This window comes from Pollicipes pollicipes, unplaced genomic scaffold (genome assembly GCF_011947565.3).
Source record: "Pollicipes pollicipes isolate AB1234 unplaced genomic scaffold, Ppol_2.1 Scaffold_7231;HRSCAF=8579_pilon_pilon_pilon, whole genome shotgun sequence".
Taxonomy (NCBI): domain Eukaryota; kingdom Metazoa; phylum Arthropoda; class Thecostraca; order Pollicipedomorpha; family Pollicipedidae; genus Pollicipes; species Pollicipes pollicipes.
In genome coordinates, this window is record NW_023597034.1 from 4,224,720 (window position 1) to 4,248,828 (window position 24,109).

Sequence of the window (24,109 nt, forward strand, 5' to 3'; positions counted from 1 at the left end):
CAGGTAATTACCATTGCGGCCATTCCCTTACATGGACCAACTATCTGGGGCGACTGCACATGGGGGCAAAACATGGGCTCGCTGGCATTGCTTTTACAAAACATATTTTTTCGTCCTAACATGGGCTTCACACAGTCTGCTCAGAGGATCAGTCTGCGATGATCAGACCTCTCTCAATTATGAGCGGAACCGTGCAGTCGCTACACCACGTATTCCTTGGAATTTGTCTCCAGTAAATAGAAACCACCTGGTGCAGGGCTCACCGCAGTACCACCACGTAGCCCCCACCCTCTCTCGTCACTGAATAATGCCGGGATACCTCATCGGCACCCCGGAATCCTTCTCGGCTCGTAATATTTAGTCGCCGGAGTCTCCCATCGGCCCAAAATCCTCAGTCGCTGGAATCCCTCATCGGCACGCCGGCATCTCCCATCGGCTCGTAGTGAACCTCGCGTTCTGGTGGAGTCTATGGCATTATTCTAACAACGGTATTTTTTTGATTTTTCTAACAACAGTACCATTACCATTCACGGAATTCACTGCCGGTGCTAAGGGTCAGTTACTTATGGTTGTCTTATCGAACCCACTTCTGTGGCTACGTGTCCAATTCACCAACAGAATTAGCAACCAACTTTTCCGACAGCCCAACGCACTTTTTGGACCCCCACATTTTGAGAGGCGCGAGAAGGCAGCTGAAAAACGAATTTCGCGTTCTGCGAGTCCCAAGTCGATCAACGGTACTCCACAGGTGCTACTGCCACTTCACCTAGTGGCCAGCGACGTGCAAAAGCGCGTCCCACCTCACGTATGAGCCGTCGGGAGATCGACCTACAGCCAACTGCCTGATTTCTGTAAGGAGGGGAACCTTTCAACCCACGGCTAGGACAACTGCCTACGTCCCGCTTAATACGTTCTCCGTCGCTGCCCGGGGGAGTCATAACGCTAGGCGTCTGTGACGCATTTGGCCCGTGGTGACAAAAGTCATTTCACTGCACTCGTAGACAATTCACAGCCGCCACAATCTGTACGCAGCATATGAGCTACGCAAGATAGTAATATTAACGTCAAAAGTATGGACCTGACACGACGCGTCCTGCCTCATAGCACAAAATTCAGGCCACACATAATTCACTGATCTGCTATTTTCCAACAAACTTCATTGAAACGCATAGACGAATGCCAGGCAGGGGTCAGAATACCATTTAACGATACACATTAGCGACATACTTGCATATGCGATATGCTAATTACTACGATACGATGCAAGCACGAAAGGAGTGTACGACCTATAACGTATTAGAAATAATGTGCGAGTACGCAAGCTCATCATTCCTACAGAACTTTCCTTTTTAAGGTGTGTTAATGCAACGCAAGGTAATGGAACATGAAGGGGCCGGGATCTCAAAGACTCGCTTAAGGGTCGGCGATTCCTCCTCCGGGCTTACATTTTGCAGAGGTGTGGGCGCCGAGTGACAGGCCGATATGGTCTCCCATCACCGCGTCCGTCTCAGTGTCCCTCCGACAGCCGACTGCTGCTGCTACGGTACTGTCTGAACGTCCCCACACTCCGACGGGGTCTTTAAAGGGCCGCCCTCTGTTGATCGTCCGGGCGCGCATGTCTGGAACGAGCGCTTGGGCCAAACGTAACAAACAAAACCGTACTCGCACCTTGGAAAAAGCAGCATCTGTCACGCGGAGAACAGATATGCCCCACATTACGGACGCACTGGCCCCCTATTAAACGATCTGAACTCCATCCGTAAGGAATACTTAGCAAATCCAACTGCAGCAAAGCCAAACACAGGTACTGGGCTTCACACAGTCGTACAGTCATTCAGTCAGTATGCCCTAAAGGGCCGCCCAAATCGCGTCGTACGTTATAGCCCTTGTCCAATATTCCGCACCCCCTCCCCTGGTTACGCACTGGTTACCTTCGACGAACCGCCTCCCCCTGGTAACGCCGTATCAGGCGTAACATCCCCAAAATGGGTCCATCTGGCGCCTAACTGAGCTAAGAATACGATACAAATAAGGGATTCTTTCCTCTTCATGGGGAAAAAATTCACGGTGCCCGGAATTTAGGTTTTAAATCGTTAATACCTAGCGTTTTAGCACTAGCATTATCCACAACCACATCACCTGAGCGTAAACTTCGAAAATCCCCTCCCATCCCCTGCCATGTTTTCGCTACGATCTTTCAACACTCGCCATCTCCCCCATGCGTGACGTAATGTACGGACGGCCGCCAAGGTACATCATTTAAAGATTCGAAACCCAAATAAGGTGGTACTTTATAGTACACCGTAACATGCGTGGGGATGGGGCTGTGCTGGCGCAGCTTTCACCTGTGCACAGGTGGCGCCACAGCTGTCGCGCAATTGCAGGGGTGACGTCCGCCGTTCTCCTCAACCCCGGACAGCGAACGACCCCCGCCGCCTCAACCAGCCAATGCAGCCGAATAGCCACCAGCGGATGACGTCACCGACCTGCCAACTCGTCCGCCATGTTCTCGTCCACACGACGACCTTGGATCGGCCGGGGAAAGTCGGCGGCGTATCGCGGGATGGGTGCCTGCCGTTCCCGGCAGGCGATCCCCGGCCCGGTACCAGTCCAAGCACCTCGCTGCTTCGCTACGTATCACGGCTAACGGCGCCAGAGCCTGGGCTCTCGCGTTAAAAAGTTCCGTGAGATTCCAGGACAAAGATGATCTATCAGATCGCAGACAAAGCAACACGACTGACGGGCTTCGGCACACTCGTAGGTGATGCCCCACGTATATTTACACGCGGTCACTGGCGCAAACACGGCGACTTCGATGATATAATTCACAAGGGTGAGACGACTGCGGACCGAGATGTCGTCCAGCATTCATTCCCGTCAAAGCAAGCATAGGGCTCATCCGGAACACTGTCACGAGAACCGCCTCCCAAGCTACGACGCAGTCAATGACGAAACGTGCCCCAGTGACGAAGCTTTTCAAACAACCCTACATCCCTGCCACTCCGAGGATATCCCACAGGATCACGTGGCCACTCTTCTACGGCACGTCTCACAAAAAGTACTCAGACAGTCAAAACTAGCACGCGTGTTTTAAAATGTCCGGCACGAATGTGTAGCTTTCCTAACAAGCCGCATTTTGAGCAATCGTTGCCAATTCACGGCCAAAAAACTCCCACCAGTCTTGCGGTCTGTGACATCACAACATTGAAGCTGAAGTCAGAACCGAACGCACCTCTCCGCGACGCCCCACCCCAAGTCTAGACCTCCCGCTTGACGACCGGCCGGATCACCATGTCCTGGAACAGCAGGCCCAGGTCGATGTGGGAGTAGTTGCTGAGCCGGAGCGCGGCGTCCACTTCGGCTTGCAGCGTGCCGTAGGCCGCCTCCAGGGCCGCGAAGCCAGCCGCGCGCCGCGCCGTCTCTGTGGTGAGAGCAGGACCGCGTGAGAACGGGACCGCGCGAGGGACCGCCAGCGAGCGGCATCTGCGGTCAGCAGCGCCACGGACACGATCCGAGCGGGCTGGCACGTGATCTTACGGTGAGCGAACTGTGTCCGAAGCGCGGACATCAGACGCCAGGTCTTCTGCTCACGGCGCCACCACACAGGCGCGCGTGGCGCTCGGTCGTCATTGTCAGAATGAGAAAGATGCACACGCAGAGACACGTAGCGAGACAAAAAGGCTTTCACACACGGGACGCGTCTCATGGGATAGGAGCTACCATGGGCAACTCGCGCTATGCGTGATAGTCGCTGGCACATCACAGGGGTGGTCGTGCTAACAGACGCAATTCTCACTTGGAGCCTGCAGACAGATCGAATGCGCTGGAGACATGCGGTCCGTCACAAGGGCACGTTCAACACTGGACGACATCCGTTACTTTACCAGGACTGGACTATACACTCTAAAAACAGCAGCCCTCTCCTGATATCGTTGGATATTCAGTGGTGAAATTGGAGACGTGCGGCAGGCGAACTTGGAAAGCTGCTCAGTGGGGAGCCTTTGCTGTTGGACAGCGCGCAGAAGAATGCTCCGTAAACGATCGATGCCGATGCTCAAATGTTAACTCCACACAAAGCGATATGAGTCGATCTGTTCTAGCCCGACTTACAGCTGCGTCATCAACCGGCGGACACTCTTCCGGCCTCTGCAGAAACAACGCACGAGCTGAGACTGTAACCTCCGGTAGGTTATCGAGGAAATGACCTCTCTGGCAACGCAGCCTCGCTCGTGCGTGGTCAGGCACTGACGCCTGAATACACGGCGAGAGCGCATGCGAAACGCTACTCACGCTTCTGTTTGACGTCGAGATCATCCAAGGCCTTCTTGAGGTCGAACATGTGCTGGTAGAAGCACAGCTGATTATACAGGGTTCGGTCGTCATACTGGGGATGCAGAAAGCGTACGCGTCAGCGAAAACCTCGCGGAAATATCAGCGTCCTGAGCTCGTGGGCGAGTCAGGACTTCAGGACAATCAGGCGAGGTCTGACAGTGGGGGCGAGCACAAGGTAACAATGACACATCGTGAGATTGTAAGCAGGAGTTTCCAGTGCACACCCACGAGAGAATAAATGACGCAATGCTAGTAATCCAGAGCTGAGCGCCCCTCCCTGGACACACTTCGGGACGGACCACGCCACAATGTACACGGGAACGAGGTGCCCCCCCCCCCCCCCCGCCCCCACACACACGGCGCGCCCGGCCCACGGACTCACCTTCGGTATGAGCACCGCCTTGTGACACAGCTCACAAACGGGGAAGCCCCGCTCGAACGCGAACGGTATGCGGGTGGTCTCGTGCGGGCAGCCGGGATCCTCGCAGTAAAGCACCCCCTGTCAACAGGCCGCTGTGGTCGGGTGGCTGACACGGGACGCGGCAGAAGTCTGCTGCGACCGAACGACACCGCGTTTAACAACCCTTAGGGTCGTTGAACACAGTGCCGTTCGCTTATAGTTAGTGAGAGTCGAACAGGGTGCTCAACGACCCTAAGGGTCGTTGAGCAGTGTCGGTCGATTTAGCACATATGGACAACGCGATGACCAGACTCAGGTTCTTATAAGTGACTATGGTGACGTAAGTGATGTAGGAAATACGGCCTTGGTGCTATCCAGATACTGGGAACGAGCAGTTGTACTGCCCCAAGTTGAACACAGCTAGCTCAGTGATGTTGTGCGTGCAGCTTACAAGAACCGCAGACAAAGCAAAGCCTGCCACATTTCAGTGCTGACAAAGATGTACAGGACCTCCCCTGCAACGCCGACACCAAGGTCATCGCACTTGGGACGAAGCTCCCTCCCTGTCAGACCCCGTCGCTCGACGGTCCGGCGGGCCCGCCGGCCGGACCGCGGCGCCGGCCGGGCCGCAGCGCCGCCCCGCCCGCAGCCTGACCTGCAGGTAACGATGTATGGCAGACCGGATGTCCATGCGCAGCTTGTTGACGATAAGCGGCAGGTACTGCACGGGCACGGCGTCGCATGCGGCGTTCTCGCAGCGCGCCAGGCGCAGTTCCTGCCCGCCCTCTATGAACACGCCGGCGAACTTCTGCTCCTGCTGGCAACCGACACAGCGCACCAGGAGCGGCGCGCAGGCGGCGTACCGCTGCGCCTCCGAGAGGCCAGCCAGCGCGCGCTGCGCCTCGTCGCCGTCCTCCTGGCGCGCCACGTGCTGTCGGAACTTGCTCGGGTCCAGTCCTGTAACGAGCCGGAGTTATCAGCCACCCGGGCGACGCGTCAGCCGGAGCAGCGGCGGCTGGCCGCCTTCACAAAACCGCCCAATTGCTTGGGATCACGTTTGTGGAACCTTGCACCGATTCATGCGGACGCCGATTTCGCCGTGGCAGAAGAACATCACGACGTCTCGCAAGACATCAGAAAGCAATGGTATGAACGAGGCGCCCACCTAGCTCGCTTCCACCCTGTGTTCAGTTAGGAACAACATGGCTGCTCTCATTAACTACCCCATCTATGGGCGCCCTATGACCAACGCAGTCGGCGCGCGTCAAGACCTGATCACCCTCATCAGAACTGCCACATTGCTGCAGTGGTCCGCCACTTGCACGTCTCGTCAGAGCGCCGCGCCCGCTCCCGCTCCCGCTCTCGCTCTCTCCGTCACCGGCCGCTCCGCCGTCGCGCGCCGCCCTGCCCGCACGCACTCACCGAGCGCCTGCGCGAGCCGGGCGGCGTCGGTGCCCTCGAGCGGCTCCACCAGCCGGCTGACGACGGGGTGCACCTGGCCGGCCAAGTAGTACTCGGTGTCGACGGGCAGTGCGCCGCCGCCGGTCGCCACCTCCTCCAGCGCGTAGGCGCGCTGCATCGGCTCCAGACCGCTGCCGTCCTGCCAGGCGCGGGGGGAGGGGGCGGGGGAGGGTAAGCCGCCGGGTCGAGGACGCGTCACCGTCCCGGCCTGAGGGCGTGACTGCACACTTGGTCAAAGAACACGCTGCCGGATAGTCAGCGTGAACCTGGTCCCAGCCCAAACGTCATCAGCACACCTGCCCGCATCCCGATAATGCCTCAGCGCCTCGCGCAGGCGCCGACGAGGGCCCGTTTTTGTGCGAGTCGAGCCCCCTGCTGCGAAACCACATCTGATCTGTACTTCCCCCTGCTGTACCCTCCAGGCACCAGATCACATGGTGCCAATTGGGGGGGGGGGGGGGGGCGCCAACCACGCGGCGCACAGCCGTCTGAATCGTACCACAGCGCTCCGAGCGCGGCCCGCCCGGCCCCGCGGAGCCTCGGGCGGCAGGAGGCCCCGGCTCCGCAGAGCCTCGGGCAGCACAGGGCCGCCCGGCCGCGGCCCCACCTTGCAGATGATGTACTGGACCGTGTCACCACGCCGCAGCTTCTTGCCGCCGCGCGAGTTCACGCGCAGCGCCACGTTAACGTGCGCCTGGCCCTTCTTGTCGGCGTACTCTTCCGGGTTCTTCTTCAGCTGGGGGCGGGGCGGGGTCGGCAGACGGGGGAGGCGAGGGAAGGCGGAGCGTTGGGCGGGGCGGAGTCATCAGGCGGTGGAGGCGGGGGAAGGCGGAGCGTTGGGCGGGGCGGAGTCGTCAGACGGTGGAGGCGAGGGAAGGCGGAGCGTTGGGGGGGCGGGGTCGTCAGTGGACAGGCGGGGAAGGCGGGGCGGGGGGGTTGGCGGGGCGGGTCGTCAGACGGTGGAGGCGAGGGAAGGCGGAGCGTTGGGCGGGGCGGAGTCGTCAGCGGTGGAGGCGAGGGAAGGCGGAGGTTGGGGGCGGGCGGAGTCGTCGGACGGTGGAGGCAGGGAAGGCGGAGCGGAGCGTGGGCGGGGCGGAGTCCTCAGACGGTGGAGGCGGGGAAGGCGGAGCGTTGGCGGGGCGGAGTCGTCACGGTGGAGGCGAGGGAAGGCGGAGCGTTGGGCGGGGCGGAGTCGTCAGACGGTGGAGGCGAGGGAAGGCGGAGCGTTGGGCGGGGCGGGGTCGTCAGACGGTGGAGGCGAGGGAAAGCGGGCGTTGGGCGGGGCAGGGTCGTCAGGCGGTGGAGGCGGGGGAAGGCGGGGCGCGGGGCGAGAGATGAGCTCCGCTGGCGACGGCACAGCACGGATGTGCCGCACTGCCTCCAGACCAGATCAGACCCGGGCTACAGAAGGACTATCATACAACGTCCACGGCAAGCAGCGCTGGCGGATAGGCAGGAAAGAAAGTCCAGTGAACGAGTGCTGGCTTTACATAACAAATGCAACTACGGCCGGCATTTTGTCACGTGTTTTTATTCCGTATTGCTGCTTTTACGTTGGCAATGATTTCGGATAAAATCGGGGCTTTCAAACACAACTCCTAAAGTTCAAAATCCTGCGCCGGCTGGTGCACGCGTCGCCCTACTCCTACATTCGGACCACAACGTCCCAACCGGCAAAATTCGTCCCAAACAATCACGCCAAGGTCATCGTGCACAGCCCGGTCCCGGCCAGCGCCTGACGGCGTCGAGGGTGCGGTCCGGCGGCTGACCTCCTTGGTAATAGCCAGGTCCGCCAGAGGCACGTCGCCCTGCTCCAGGCGCGCCCGCACCGCCTCCAGGTGAGCATGGATCCGCTCCAGCTTCTCGTCGTGCTCCAGCGCCGAGAAGATCTGGTCGATCACGTACCTGGGCACGCGTCGGGGAGGGGGAGGGGCTGGCGTCACTGGCCGGGCTCGAAGCACGGGCAACACACTGGCGGCCCACAGGCACGGGGCGAGGGGGGGGGGGGGGGACGGGGACGGCGTGCGTTCTACGTCGGTGTGAATTATTCTCCGCATGCCCATGGAGGAATGATATGCGGATATCGCACGCATAAACGTAACATGGTGACGTAACACAGGACAGTCAGGCTAAACCGAAACGAATGAACGAAGACGAGACAGCCGGGCGCAGCCATGAAACGAAGCCGTCCTGAGACTATCAACGTGCGGCATACACAGACAATGGAGCGTCAGCACCATGTGGCATAGTACGCAGGGCACGGCGTGTCTCCATTCCTTCCCCGGCCGGAGTCGGAGGGGCGGAAGGGGCTCACATGCCGCAGCTGGCCGAAATCTTGCTCCAGTCCCGGCGCACAATGTCCAGGCCCTTCAGCTCGCGTGTGTACTGGATGACACCGTCAGGGCCGCGGCTAGCCGCCACCGCCGCGTACTTCTTCTTCTTCAGCAGCAGCATGTAACGGTACAGGCCGTCCACGTCCAGCTCCAGCAGCTTGTACAGCTTGTTGACCTCACGTTTGATCTGAAGGCGCGGGCGGAGGTGTCCAACGGAAATTCACACGGCTGAATATGGCCTCGGACATTCGTGGCTCGAGCTTGGGAATGGATAATCCTCCAACCGGCTAGACACAGATCGGAGGTCGTGATCGATCTCCGTAAGGTGAATGTTATGTCCGCTAAAGCATAAAACGATTATGTATCACAGTTAATAAAAGTGTACAACATAAGCAGGCGTGGTTCTGTGAAACATCGCAAGCTGTCACCGGGAACTCGCCAAACTCTCTAGTTTGACTTGAATTTCAGCATCTTAAGCGCCACCATCGGAGACAACCCATGCAAACCCCATCCATGTCTCCTTCATCCGTCATGCAGCCGTCCACCCGGCCGCGCTCCAGCCGCATCCCCCCCCCGCCCCCTCCCCCTGCCTCGCCCCGTACCTCTTTGCCGAGCTCCATGACCTGGTCAAAGTTGAGCTGGCGCGAGTTGATCATGATGGAGTCGGTGTCGCCGTACACCACCTCCAGGTCCATGCGCTCCACCAGCGACTTGGTCTGCAGCAGGATGTCGCGGCCCTTGGCTGCGGCCGGAGAGGAGGGGGCCGAGTCAGACGGGCCACCCCGGACGGCCCTTGGCTGCGGCCGGAGAGGGAGGGGGCTCAGTCAGACGGCCATCCCGGACAGCCCTTGGCTGCGGCCGGATGGGGAGGGAGCTCAGTCAGACGGGCCACCCCGGGCAGCCTCTGGCTGCGGCCGGAGGAGGAGGGGGCCGAGCCAGACGGGCCACCCCGGACGGCCCTTGGCTGCGGCCGGAGGAGGAAGGAGCTCAGTCAGACGGGCCACCCCGGACGGTTCTTGGCTGCGGCCGGAGGAGGAGGAGGGAGCTCAGTCAGACGGGCCACCCCGGACGGCCCTTGGCTGCGGCCGGAGGGGGAGGAGGGAGCTCAGTCAGACGGCCACCCTGGACGGTCCTTGGCTGCGGCCGGAGGAGGAGGGAGCTTAGTCAGACGCACTACCCCGGACGGCCCTTGGCTGCGGCCGGAGGAGGAGGGAGCTCAGTCAGACGACCACCCCGGACGGCCCTTGGCTGCGGCCGGAGGAGGAGGGAGCTTAGTCAGACGCACCACCCCGGACGGCCCCTGGCTGCGGCCGGAGGAGGAGGGAGCTCAGTCAGACGGCCACCCCGGGCAGCCCTTGGTTGCGGCCGGAGGGGGAGGAGGGAGCTCAGTCAGACGGGCCACCCCGGGCAGCCCTTGGCTGCGGCCGGAGGAGGAGGAAGGAGCTCAGTCAGACGGCCACCCCGGACGGTCCTTGGCTGCGGCCGGAGGAGGAGGGAGCTTAGTCAGACGCACCACCCCGGACGGCCCTTGGCTGCGGCCGGAGGAGGAGGGAGCTTAGTCAGACGCACCACCCCGGACGGCCCTTGGCTGCGGCCGGAGGAGGAGGAGGGAGCTCAGTCAGACGGGCCACCCCGGACGGCCCTTGGCTGCGGCCGGAGGAGGAGGAGGGAGCTCAGTCAGACAGGCCACCCCGGACGGCCCTTGGCTGCGGCCGGATGGGGAGGGAGCTCAGTCAGACGAGCCACCCCGGGCAGCCCTTGGCTGCGGCCGGAGGAGGAGGAAGGGGCTCAGTCAGACGGCTACCCCGGGCAGCCCTTGGCTGCGGCCGGAGGGGGAGGAGGGAGCTCAGTCAGACGGCTACCCCGGGTAGCCCTTGGCTGCGGCCGGAGGAGGAGGAGGGAGCTCAGTCAGACGCACCACCCCAGGTGAGATGCGTGGCGATCAGGGCCGTGCTGACGAGTCGGTGTTGAGGGAGCGGGTGCGAGCTGTATTTGCGCGGGTGTAAATATGGCACTGAACGCCCTTAACGATAGAGCATGGTCTAGCAGCCCGGGACGGTATTGGTGTCCAACACACATCCATCCGCCCAGCAGCACAAGACGACCGTGAACGGCCTTATGAACTAATACCAGGACGCGTGACAGCGCAAAGTTGCGCCACTCGTCCTGTATGGCCCACGTGCCGACAGCCCGTACCGAGCACATCCCCCCCCCCCTCCCCGCGCCCCGTGGCAGCCTGTAACCCCCGGCAGGCGCACTCCCCCACCCCAATCGCCGCCGACCTGTGATGAGCGCCGCCAGATGTTTGGCGTAGAAGCGGGACGACTCGAAGCCGAGGCAGCCGTACATGCTGTTGGCCGTCAGCTTCAGCGCCTTCTGTCGCACGTCCAGCTGGCGGCGGCGACGACGGCGAGGTCAGGGACAGGCACGAGCTGAGCACCACACGGCGACGGCGGGGTCAAGGACAGGCACGAGCTGAGCACCACACGGCGACGGTGGGGTCAGGGACAGGCACGAGCTGAGCACCACACGGCGACGGCGAGGTCAGGGACAGGCACGAGCTGAGCACCACACGGCGACGGCGAGGTCAGGAACAGACATGACCTGAGCACCACACGGCGACGGTGGGGTCAAGGACATGCACGAGCTGAGCACCACACGACGACGGCGGGGTCAGGGACAGGCACGAGCTGAGCACCACACGACGACGGCGGGGTCAGGGACAGGCACGAGCTGAGCACCACACGGCGACGGTGGGGTCAGGGACAGGCACGAGCTGAGCACCACACGGCGACGGTGGGGTCAAGGACATGCACGAGCTGAGCACCACACGACGACGGCGGGGTCAGGGACAGGCACGAGCTGAGCACCACACGGCGACGGTGGGGTCAAGGACATGCACGAGCTGAGCACCACACGGCGACGGCGGGGTCAAGGACATGCACGAGCTGAGCACCACACGGCGACGGCGGGGTCAAGGACATGCACGAGCTGAGCACCACACGACGACGGCGGGGTCAGGAACAGACATGACCTGAGCACCACACGGCGACGGTGGGGCCAAGGACATGCACGAGCTGAGCACCACACGGCGACGGCGGGGTCAAGGACATGCACGAGCTGAGCACCACACGACGACGGCGGGGTCAGGGACAGGCACGAGCTGAGCACCACACGACGACTGCGGAGGTCAGGGACAGGCACGAGCGTGAGCACCCACGGCGACGGTGGGGTCAGGGACAGGCACGAGCTGAGCACCACACGGCGACGGTGGGGTCAAGGACATGCACGAGCTGAGCACACACGGCGACGGCGGGGTCAGGGACAGGCACGAGCTGAGCACCACACGGCGACGGCGGGGTCAGGACAGGCAGAGCTGAGCACCACACGGCGACGGTGGGGTCAAGGACAGGCACGAGCTGAGCACCACACGGCGACGGCGGGGTCAGGACGGCATGAGCTGAGCACCACAGGCGACGGGGGTCAAGGACAGCATGAGCTGAGCACCACACGGCACGGCGGGGTCAGGACAGGCACGAGCTGAGCACCACACGGCGACGGTGGGGTCAGGACAGCACGAGCTGAGCACCACACGGCGACGGTGGGGTCGGACAGGCATGAGCTGAGCACCACACGGCGACGGTGGGGTCAGGACAGGCATGAGCTGAGCACCACACGGCGACGGTGGGGCCAAGGACATGCACGAGCTGAGCACCACACGGCGACCGCGCTGGTTCGTCGCTAACCCAGTGAGCCGACCGCAGTCATTCGGCCAGCTGGCAAAGCTCCTGTCTGATGGCGAGTACAACTGCATAAACTCTAACCATCCGGGGGGTGAGCCAGCTGTAATCTCACCACATCAGCGCGAAGTGAGTGTCTCAGGCGAGCCGTCCACTGTCACTGTCGGGTCCCCGCTGTGATCGCGCGCGCGCGCTGCGCGCGCCACCGTACACCGAACGTTTCGCTGCATACCTGGAGCGTGTCCTCGGGGTTGGTCTTGGGGTCCTTCATCAGCTTCTTGACCTCGCGCCGCCGCTCCACCAGCTTCTTGATCTCCAGCGGCAGCACGCCCGTCTCCAGGTCGTCGGCCGGCATGTCCAGCGCCACCTCGTCCCCCTCCTGAGGACGCGGCAGCGTGCACTACAGCGGGACTCCGTGGAGGTCTGTCCTGGACCGCAACGGCGTCGCGGGATGGAGGCCGCAGCCTACGAGGTCATATGGTGTCCGGCATACAGCGACTGCAGACCACTTCCCAGGACCTGACTCCAGACGGCGGTAACTGTGCAACAGCTGGGCACGTCCTCGCCCGTTCGAACATAGTGTTCACATAGACTTACATGACACCAGAGGGCGGGCATATTTTCCGAAATAAAATACCGCGTAGTCTCATCACGAGCTACGCGAAAGCCCTGGGCGAAACACCGTGCCAGAGGTACCGCGGAGCCTGCGGAACCCCAGCGTTTCAGTCAGCACCAACCTCGTGCTGCGCGGCCGGCAGCCGCGGCAGCGTGGTGAAGCAGATGTTGTACTCCTGGATGATGCTGGGGTAGAGCGAGTTGAAGTCCATGAGCAGGATGTAGCGGTCGTAGAAGCCCTTCTTGGGGTCGAGCACCAGCCCGCCGCCGTACTTGGGCTTCCGGCGCGCCCTCGGGTCAGCCGCCGCCTCCGCCGGCTCCTCATCGCCGCCCGGCTCGGGCGCCCGCGGGAACTGCGGCACGTGGCGGACAGCTGAGCGCGGGGCGGCCACGGTCGCCCCACGGCAGCGGGCTGAGCACGCTGGGCGGCGGCCCGTGTCGACTCCTCGCGAAGCGGTGCATCTCGGGCCGATCACTGGTGACATTTTCCGCGGCCAGACTGATAAGGCGAGTAGCTAACAGATCGCACACTTTTAAAAAAGTTTTTTCGCAGATAAGTTATTTTTTGCCGATCGCAACACTCAGCAGCCCCAGCCACCCACCTTCTTCTTGCCCCACTGTTTGTCGGGCACGATGTAGCCCCGCTCGGTGAAGGCATGAAGCAGCAGGAACTCGTTGCGCTCCGCCCGGCCGCCGAGCAAAGTCCGTGACATCAGGTTACCGGCCAGACGCGTGATCTGACGGTTACCAGACGAGAGCACGTCAGTGATTACCGGCCAGACGTGTGATATGACGGTCACCAGACGAGGGAAGGTCAGTGGTTACCGGCCAGACGTGCGATCTGAGGGTCACCGGACGAGAGCAGGTCAGTGGTTACCGGCCAGACGCGTGATCTGACGGTCACCAGACGGGGGAAGGTCGGTAAAAGGTGGCCAGCGCGATGCCGCACAACTAAGACCGCGAGCCGAACACGGTGATGTTACGAGGGCTCGGCGACCATCGCCACTGCGGCTGGATTCGTCGCGACGTTGGTCAGCTCGCGTATTGCCATAATTCAATAAGCTACCGGCGGCAAAATGCCGGCACGTCTTGTCTTTCCGTGGCGCCTGACTGTTCTGATCCTAACAGGGCGAAGACGCGGAGACGCATGGTGCTTGCTTGCAACATCACACCCTGCCGAGCTCACTCAGACAACCAACCCACACGCGTCGACGGCGAGTCCCTCCCGCACAAACAGCAGCTGACCGCGAGCTCGCGTCGTGAGGTCCCACCTGCAGCGCCAGCGGCAGGGCGTTGAGCTCTGCCAGCACGCGGCCGGCGTTGTGCGCCTCCTGCATGGTCAGCGTCACCAGCTGCAGGATGGAGCGCGACGCCGAGAACATGCCGGCCACGCGCTCCTGAGACACCTCCACGATCTCGGCGGGCGGCAGACGCAGCACCTGGCGGCGGGAGAGGGCGTCACAAGGCGAGGGAGAGGGCAGGATCGGGTGGGCTGACAACAGGCACAAGTCAGCCCATATCGGAGGCGGCGAACCAAACGGAGCAACTGGCAGACGGGGTAGTGGAGCCATCCATACAACCGGTCGGACGTAGCGGATGCAGCGGGGGGGGGGGGGGGGGGGGGAGGGGAGGGGGCGACAACAGCACTTTGTGTTGACGGTGGCTTGATGACCGGCCTACCTCCGCTCGGCGACTGGCAGTGCGGAAAACCAGGAGGACTGGCCAGAGGACATTTCATAAGCGCAACTTCCAAAGCAATACCTGGCCATACAACCCGGCTACGAAATGCACGTCTAAACGTCTATCACGCATACACGTGAGAACACCAGCCAAGTCAATGGCACCATTTGATCTGGGCACGGTGCCGGCTGCGGCCCCGCCACCCCGTGCCTCACGTACGGTGCGGCACAGCTCCGGCAGGTCATAGCTCTTCTGGCGCGTCAGCTCCTTGGCCGAGAGGAAGGTGTCGCACAGCAGCCGGCCGCACAGCGCACTCCGGCGCACCGCGTCGTCCGAGAATTTCTGCCGGACACGGGACGGACGGTCAGCGGCGCGGGTCACTGACAGCGGCAGGGCCGCATCGCCCCGGCCGTGTTCACAGGCGATCGGCGCACTGAGAAGCACGTCGAACAACGCCGCGCCACCTGCCTTTCAACGTAACGGGACGCGCTATGACGAAGAGCGCGGCCATCGCTGGGTTGAGATTAGGACACCGCACACAGCCCGCTGGGGAGCTAGTACATGGCACGGCTGATTTGGTGGGGATACAAAATGTGCCGCAAACGCGTGGGCCCGTGCAGTGATCGTTCCAAAAATGCTAGCCTTCAAAAACGCATCATGAACAGCATGCCATGAACATGAACAGGACATGAACAGGATAGCAGGACATGAACAGCATGCCAGCGCACTAGCCGTCCCGGGGCCACATGCTGACCCGCACTGTCCGCATGATGACCTATGACGACCTACACTGTCGGCAGCGGCACTGCTGCACTGACCGATTTGAAGAGGACGTCAGCCGAGCGTCGCAGGCGGCCCATGTGCGCCCAGTTGTTCAGCTTCAGCAGGCGGCAGCGGCTGAGCAGCACGTCCAGGTCGAAGCCGTACACGTTGTGGCCGACCACCAGGTCTGGGTCCAGCTTGTTCATCTGTGGCATGCATGGCGCATGAGGAGGTCAAGACGATGAACTAACTTCTCCAGTAGTTCGCTGACAGATCCTTCGCTATTTACTGGCGGCATGCTGCTGGAGTCACGTGCCGAACAAACAAACCCGTGTGTCAACTGGCACACGAGGTTTCCACGACGGGAAATGTTTGTCACACAACTTTGCACGTTTCAAAATATTTTCTTTGCAGAGGGCGTCTCAATGTGACCAAAAAGAGGAGCAAAGAACAGCTTTAAATACCACTACAGAATATCCAATACCAACAGGCTCAAACATACATTTCGGCGCAACACTCGGCAACGTAAGATGCAGCATCTCGCATGCATGCAACATTATATGAGATACCTGAACATGGCGGTGTGCAACAAGTTACACCACGTCTCTTGTCACTGCCCAAACCCGGCGTCCCGGCCCATTTCACTCGGTCTAAGCAGCCTACCTTCGCGAGGAAGAACGAAATGAGCGCCTTCTCGTTCATACACTTGCGGACTGTGGTGTCGCTGAAGCCCGCCAGCTGCTTGTCGAAGTCATACGGCCAGGCTGCGTCTGCCGGCTTGGTGACGGCTGCAACAGAGACACGGTTGGTCAGCTATGACGGTGGTGGCGCGCTCCAACTCCGTTAACTCAGAATCAGACGAAACAAGCGACGCGGTGGTTGCGCCATCGGTCTCATCCCAAATCGAGTGGCAGGCACAGTGAGTTCCGGATCGGTTCACACAATCGTAGAGACTCCCACGAGTTTCGGAATGCTAGGATACGAATTACTTGGGGCACACAACTCGCGTGGCTCCGCGTAAATATTGACGTAAAATGAGGCCGCCACTGCCCAGCAACATTTACGCAAATGCCTAGCGCCAATGACTTCATGCCTGCAAGTATGAGAGACGGGATGGGTGGATTATCCCAATACGACGGAAAAAGACACGATATGACAGCCTATAATGGCATAACACCTTGTCCCTTACGGTACGGTAATGGTAGATCCCGGACATGTTTAACGACGAGAGCGTACCGGGTCTCCAGACTGCCACATACATGACGTCTAAAGCCGACAGATCATATCAGATCACAGAACACAGACAGATCACAGAAGCAGACAGATCATATAATCCAATCCCGGCCGACGCAAAACGAACGGAATTATCATTTATTAGCACTGACAACGCGAACTTGCAAAGCCAACACGTAATCACCACGCCGTGCGGATCCCGCCCGACCTACCGCAGAAATGCTGCTGGAAGAGCGGCGTCGGCGCGGCGCCGTCCAGTCGGAACTGCTTGTGCACCAGGCAGGAGATCATGACCAGCTCGCTCTGGTGAGAGCGCGCGCTCACCACGGTGCGCGTGGCCAGCGTGAGCACGGTGAGCGGCGGCGGCGGCGCCGAGTGCGCCGACACCAGGCCCGGCAGCGGCATGCTGGCCGCCGCCTGACGCACAGACCGGCCGGAGTTAGTGACGGAGCGACACTGTGTGGGGCAGTGTCATGTCTCCGGCAGGACAGGCGCGGCTGCATATGGTGACACTCAGGGTGGAGACGTTAGACGTTTGACATGGGCGAATATTTCAGCACAGCCTCTTCGGGTAGCAGCAGGCACGTCACGTGACAGGCGGATGACGGCGGGAGGCATCGGACGGTGGGAGCCCGACCGGTCGGAGCGCGGCTACCTGGCAAGCCGCCGCACACGGCGCCATTACATACCGCAGCCGAAGAAGCAGCTCAGTCGGGCCACTGCCACTACACACAGCAGCAGACGAAGCAGCTCAGAGAGACAACTATGCATCTTTCCATTGCCCTGCGCTGTAGCCGCTGAAGCCCGCAACATGTGCGGGATGCGGCAGCCGTGGCTTTCGCGACGAGCGACGCCGGTAAGACTCACCTCGATGGTGCAAAAGCTGAGCTTCTGCTGAGGGATCGTGGGCTTCTTGACCTCCAGCCAGCACGGTCCCTTGACCTTGTTGCCGATGAGGAAGGCCTCCAGCGTGTTGGTGTTGGTGCCGAACACGTGGCTAAACGTTTCGCCCTCCAGGTTCTGCGGCAGCGCGCTGTACGACGACTGAAACACAGTCCGCCGTGTGAAATGTACGCGCAGTGGAAAGCTGATGCCAGTGCTACCCATCGCTCTCTCTCTCTCTCTCTCTGCTCCCGAAACCCCAGGAGAGCCCTGCAAATGACCTCTGGCCACAATAGGGGCTGACAGTCAATAGATGACAGGAGCAGGTGGCCGAGGCCAGGCGCTGTCGTATGTGATCAACATAACGGGCAGAAAGCAAGATGAGCGCGAAGGTTGATATGTGTGTTATACCTCGTCGCCATCACGACAATGATATAAAGAAAAGAAATGCATGTCCCACTCATTAAAGGCATTATGCATTCACAGCACGCACATCACTAAAGCGTTGCGAACTTCGCTGACAAGGAACCGTATTCAAACAGCTGGAATGAGACCGACTCATTTCTTTCATACCATCCATGCACCCGAGTGCATTCCACCGAATGTCTGGGGCGAATGTACGCTCGCACATACCGAGTACATGACCTCCAGATAGTCGGCCTGGTTGGGCACGTCGAACTTCTCGAAGGCGTAGTTCATGGTGGAGACCTTGGAGCGGAACTCGGCGATCTTGAACCGGTTGGCCACTCTGGAGTTGAACTCATCATACACATCCTTCATCGTAATCTCGTCTCCCTCGACTCTCGTCTTGGGGTTCAGCCGCTGCCGACAGGGCAGAAGTCCGTCAGCGAACAATGTCGCGGCTCATCCGGCGGCTGAGGACACATTCAGAACCGCTCACGCTGACTGGACAGTGTTCACTAGCTCACCTTCAGCTCAGCTAAGCTCTGGACAGTGCTAACCCTCAGCTCACTCTGACTCTGGGCAGCACTAACTCAGCTTGTCCTGACTCTGGGCAGCACTCACCCTCAGCTTGCTCTGACTCTGGGCAGCGCCAACCCTCAGCTTGCCCTGATTCTGGGCAGTGTTAACCCTCAGCTAGCCCTGATTCTGGGCAGCGCTAACCCTCAGATTGCCCTGACTCTGGGCAGCGCTAATCCTCAGCTTGCCCTGACTCTGGGCAGCGCCGACCCTCAACTCACCCTGGCTCTGGGCAGGAGGAAGACGCGCCTCGGCACGTTGCTGACGCGGACACAGCAGGAGACGTAGCCACCGGCCGACTCGACCCAGACCCGGCCGAACAGGTACACCACACTGCCGGTGGCCGCGTTGTCGCAGTACGCGTCCAGCCAGAAGAACCGCAGCACCTGGCACAGAGAGGCGACCGTTGAGCCGGGGGACGAACAGGCGGGTGGCGACACGGACAGGCAGGCTGGAAGACGGACGCGGGGCAGGAGATGTCACTGGCGCGATCACATGCGGCTGGGGCTGGCAGAAGACAGGTTGGCTGCATGACCGGGAATGCAGTAAGGGTAGATCACAACAGCAGCTCCATTAACACAGCGCAGACGGCGTGGACGTCTGCAAACATCACCACGACCTGACGCGAACACCATCGTGCTACGCACGGCACGGAGGCGGCTGCCGCAACACGCGCGATCCAGGCGAGCGTGGCAGTCCTCCGGCCGCCTCCGAGAACGCGCCCATGCCGTCGGGCCGACCTGTTCGCCGTCGGCGTTGGTGACCAGCGGCAGTGAGGACGCGCCCACCAGGGTGTCGGCGGCGGGCGGCGGCTCCACGCAGAGGCTCGCGGTGCGCATCCAGTCTGAGGTCACCTCGGCGGCCGGCTCCCTGCGGCGTCAGGTCGCCAGGGTCACGCCAACATATCCAGGAGATCGCCGGAGGGTCGCGGCAGGGTATGTTTTGCATACCGCGGCATGTTATCACACGGTCAGAGCTGTCGTCCCGGCTGTTGCACAGCTGTCTTGTGTTGTTGCCCGGTCACCGTGACAGCTCCGTAATAGTGTGTCACGAAGGGTCACAAGACATCTCTGCCGCGAGTCTGTGTGATGGGCATGGCGCCGGGGCGTACCAGCGCCTTCCAAGCTGGTCATGGAAACCGACAATGGCACATGGCCACGAAACGTCTTGTGCCAGGAACTTCCCTGAATGAAATGTTACTGTTTCAAATGTATGGAAGCGGGGTTGCGAGGTTACGACCTCGTCGCGTCTCCTTCGGTCGGAGCCCTAACATATATTATAAACCACATTATTTCATAACGACATACAATACCGCATCATCAGGCAAACCCGATCCCAACACGAGCCGGAGCCACACGCTCACGAGCCCGCAAGGCATCTTCTCCCGACACCCTCTCTCCTCCACGCGACGTACCCCGCCCCTGGCACCTGCCGCCCCAACCGAGGTCGCCACTCACTGCGGGGGCTCATCCTTGACGGTCGGCGCGGCAGGCTCCGGCTCCTCCTCCGGCAGGTCGATGCTCTCGAACATGGAGTCGTCGTCCTGGATGAGCGCGTCCACCGCCTCCAGCTCGGCCCGCTGCGGGGCGACAGGCCGCCACTGTGAGGGGCGCGGGGGAAGGCGACGCTCCCGTGGTGCTCCCCCTTCCAGACCCTGCTGTCTGAGGGACGCACCTTACCGGGTGTCCCCTGGCCGGCAGACCCAGACCCGTAGACTACTTACCCGCACGCGGCTGCGTCAAATGGACTTCACGGCCGTGTTTACATGACACGTCAATGACCAGAAGGCCCTCAGGCGATCATTGAACTCATGACCCGCAGGCCACGGCGCGAAAGCGGGCTACCAACCGGTGCACCACAAAGCTGGCCTGAGGCGCCCAGCCGTGTCAGGCTGGCGATCTCCGTGCCTAGCAGCACCGTGGCGTGCAACAGCACATGGTTACAGCCGTTCTACAACGCAGCTGCCTGATCTCCGTTCCCTAGCTGTCTGCCGGCAGTTTCATAACGCGAGCATGTGACGTGTTTTTACCGTGCCGGCACAAATTGCTCTGTAGCGAGCTGAGCTGTGGACGCTCCTTGCCCACTGGGCTCACCTTGTCCGCCTCGATGTCCTGCGTGGCCGGCGCGTCCTCGATCAGCTGCGACGCCGGCTCGCTCGTCGCCGGCTGCCGCACAGGAGCGTCATGAGCGGCGCGCCGGAGACCGGGGCAGCACTGACGCCCGGCACCGCACGTCACATGAGCAGATCCGTGCTAGTGCGTAGGCCCAAACTCCAGAGCATTCGGGTTCACGTTTTCCCATGCACTAACGCGCATGTATCCAAACCAGCTTAGCCCAACCGGTGACAATGCACTCCAGCGCCACTCAGCAGGACCCCAGCCTCCCGACGCCGCCTCAGACTGGACGCCACAGACCGGTCCGGGGTCGGGCCGGCGCCGGACCCCGCAGCGCTCACCTGTGCGCCGGGCCGCGGCCTGTCCGCCCGCGGCGGCGGCGGCTCCCGAGCCACGGGCGTCGTCTTCAGAGTCGTCGACGCGCGGAGCGGCGCTGGGACCAGCGGCAGCTTCTTCGTCCTGCGACAGCCAGGGCGGCGGTGAGCACCGAGGGTCAACGCACCACGGACGTGTTGTCAGTGGTAAGCAGCAGCGCTGGCAGTGAACAACACGCACTATCCCAGTCATCTTTCTCTGACCGTCAGAGAACCGTCAGAGAACAGACCGTCTGACAGACCGTCAGAGACAGACATAAATTCATGAGGCTGCTTGGAACTGTTCTGGTATCATCGACCTTCGCCTACATAGGTGTTACAAGTGTGTTGAAAGCCAATATGCATGATCTCGCCCACACGTCACTCATGTAAGAAAAAACAGAATGAGTGCTAAGCCATAACAGCACGTCTGAGTCACAAGGGTCATAAAAACCACCACTTCGCAGACTGCACAGGTGTCCACAGCCCCGACCCCGCTCGCCCACTATACCGAGTCCCGTACGGGGGCGCGCTGGGCGTCGACTTGCGCTTCAGCTGCGCCGGCCGCACGCCGATGGCCGGTGATGACTTGATGTCCTGCAGGATACCTTGCAGGTCCTCGTCCTCCTCCAGCTTCACGTCACGCTTGCTCTGCAGCACGGATGAAGAGCGTGAGGACGCGAGGTTAAAGCGGCGGCGAGGCGGATGACAGGCGGTCTGGTCTGCGCATGACGCTGGGGCTGCTCCTCCGTTCACACGCACGCAGCATCTTTACGTTGTCCCCCTCCTCCTCCTCCTCCTCCCCCCCCCCCCCCTCCGCTCCCCACCCAAATTGCTACCGATGCCCTCTACTCGTCCAAACACACGTCTGCAGCTGACACTAGAACAGCGTTCGCTGAGACGGCTGCACATAATGCACCGCCTACTCCTGGCAGGCCACACCAGCATGTGGCATCTTCATCTAATCGCAGGACGGCGGTCCGGCCCCACGCCAGCCACCGCTGCGCGCATACCGCCCTCACCTTCTTGCTGGGCATGCTGAGAAGCATGTCGCGGATGTTGCTCTTCTTGGGCTGCGCCGGGTCACGCACCCGACTGTTGGACTTGCGCTTGGCCTTGGCTGCGTCGCTGGCTCCGTCGTCCACGATGTCGTCATCGAATATCTCGCGGCCGTCCTCAACGTAGCCGTCGCCGCCGCCTGCACAGGCATGGACAGCCGTGATGACGCATCGATTCGTTTGCACCGGGACCCGGTGAGGGCGCCACCATCTGCTTGTCTGCTGCAGCCACCATTCAGTAGGCGTAAAAACGTCGTAAGGAATTTCCTTTACAGCTCATGATTCAGACTGTTTCAGTGTGACCAAAGGGAATCTGTTATCCACTCAGGCAGGGTATGATTCTTCTCTGAAGCAAGTCATTTATGACTTTGAGGAAGTTATTCTTACACAGGTTAATATGAATTTATCATTGCACATTTTTCAGCAGGTTCAGTGCACTTATGGCATTTCCTACTGCCACATTCCCTTTATTATTCCCCTCCACATATTAACCCTTATCAACATGTGCTATCAGGTGCCACTTTGCATCACCTACTCCACATCCTGTTTGCTACGTCCCTCATCGCTCTCTGACGACATTAGCACAAAATAGCCGCGAGACCCGCCTCGCAAGCCGACAGCGACACCCACCATCATCAACGATCCAGTCGTCCTCGAGCCGCTCCTGTACGCGGCGCGAGTACTCGCGCTCGTCCACCATGTCGTACACGCTGTCGGCCGCCTCTGTCACCTCACACTTGTTCTTCTGGCCACGCCTGATCTTGTCCAGCGCTGCCGAGCGGCCGGTGTTCTCTCGCCGCTGCCGCCGCGACCGGCCCGACGCCAGCCCAGCATCACCTGCCAAGTCAGGGCAGGCCCCAGTCAGCACTGGGGCTCATGTGGGGGCCTGCAGTGTTTGCTGGGTGAGGCAAGGTCAGGTGGTGGATGTCATCACATTGTGTAGGGGTGGCATGTTATTGGTCATATTTTCCATTTACCATATCTGTGTCAGTGGTGAGCTGAGATCAGCAACTGGAAATTCTGTGTTTGATATCCAGAGATGAGGAAGTGACATAGGTTGCAAGCAGCAGGAAAAATAAAGGCATTGTTGTAATTCATGAAATGCAATTAAAACAACACAATTTAAATGCAAAGCTAACCCCAAATGTTCTGAAAAAGACAACTGACATACAGAACATGCTCATTCTATACAGAACTATAGGCTAATAAATAGAAAATGGAGGCACATTCTCAATGACCAAGTGCCTCAACTCAGTTCTATGTAAACATGAGCATGCAGGGTGTGCTGCACATACAGAGCAAAACACATTTTTAAAACTTTTTTACTGCAGTAAATGATCTTTGGTTGGTTACCCAAATCTCATTAAAATGCAATGTCAAACAAAAACCTGCTTTAAAAATGACCAGGAAAGCAGGAACCTACAGAACATGTCTTGGAGTGCTTCGCAGCTTCTAACTGAGAATGTGCTTCACTCAGATGTCTTCAAACAAAAAATAGACCAATATTTACAGAAGCTGGTAAGCACTGTAATACCTGCATCATTCAGCATAACATTAAGCTCAAGTCATAGCCTGAGGCCAACAAGAATGGATTAAATGCCCACCACATAAGTAAAGCTCATATTTCTGAAGGTATGCATGCTTAAAATTTGCTAACAAATACTGGAAAAGTATCAGCCATCGCAAGCAGCAAGCAATAGCCTCTGGCAAGCTTCTAGAAAAATACAATAGCCCTATGGCCCATGGAAGAAACAGGGTGCGATTCATGCAAGCCTCTCCCCCATCCAGAGTTCCATTGCACTGCATGTTCGACGAGAAATTCCATAAAGAAGTACTTACCAATTGATTCCGACATATTTCACGACTTCGGCAAGGATCAAAGTGATGGAATGTTTCCAATAACCAGGCTAAAATGCCGCGATAAACTTGGGATTGCGGCGCAAAGCCTCAAAAACCCCGCCAAAAGCGATCTGAGCGTCCGCAAAAACCGTATCGCTTCTCGCGCCAAATGCTTCACCATTTCGCGCCAAATTGTTTTTGGACAATGAGCTACCAAATAAAGGATTCTTTTGCAAATTATTTTAATGTAGCGGCAAATTGAATAGTCGTCAGCTGATATGTTGTCGTCTCATCCGCGCCGTATTTGTGACCAGCAACGATTTCGG

At 60.1% G+C, this 24,109-nt stretch overlaps 1 protein-coding gene across 1 annotated transcript; it reads right to left on the minus strand.

The window, feature by feature from the left end:
- Window positions 1-4,456: 4,456 nt before the first annotated feature.
- LOC119109272 (DNA polymerase alpha catalytic subunit) lies at window positions 4,457-23,940 on the minus strand. The gene is made up of 28 exons (XM_037232867.1): window positions 23,784-23,940; window positions 22,575-22,781; window positions 21,909-22,084; window positions 21,410-21,537; window positions 20,929-20,992; window positions 20,513-20,530; window positions 19,877-19,998; window positions 19,160-19,289; window positions 18,641-18,805; window positions 18,072-18,260; window positions 17,424-17,600; window positions 16,769-16,973; window positions 15,987-16,111; window positions 15,380-15,529; window positions 14,781-14,903; window positions 14,153-14,320; window positions 13,484-13,618; window positions 13,004-13,234; window positions 12,499-12,645; window positions 10,809-10,917; window positions 9,129-9,268; window positions 8,508-8,713; window positions 7,963-8,098; window positions 6,801-6,929; window positions 6,155-6,332; window positions 5,388-5,689; window positions 4,715-4,831; window positions 4,457-4,462 (listed from the first exon to the last, which is right to left on the minus strand). Exons 1-28 carry the CDS (start codon window positions 23,797-23,799, stop codon window positions 4,457-4,459), a joined length of 3,999 nt encoding a protein of 1,332 aa, XP_037088762.1. The 5' UTR covers window positions 23,800-23,940.
- Between the last annotated feature and the right edge of the window lie 169 nt (window positions 23,941-24,109).

Bases quoted from the DNA above. Each gene is read 5' to 3' on its own strand.
- LOC119109272 (XM_037232867.1), bottom strand. The intron at 22,085-22,574 runs GTGGGTGTCGCT...ATGCCTGTGCAG, and splicing joins CGACTGGATCGTTGATGATG to GCGGCGGCGACGGCTACGTT. The intron at 8,099-8,507 runs GTGAGCCCCTTC...ACGCGTGCCCAG, and splicing joins ATTTCGGCCAGCTGCGGCAT to GTACGTGATCGACCAGATCT.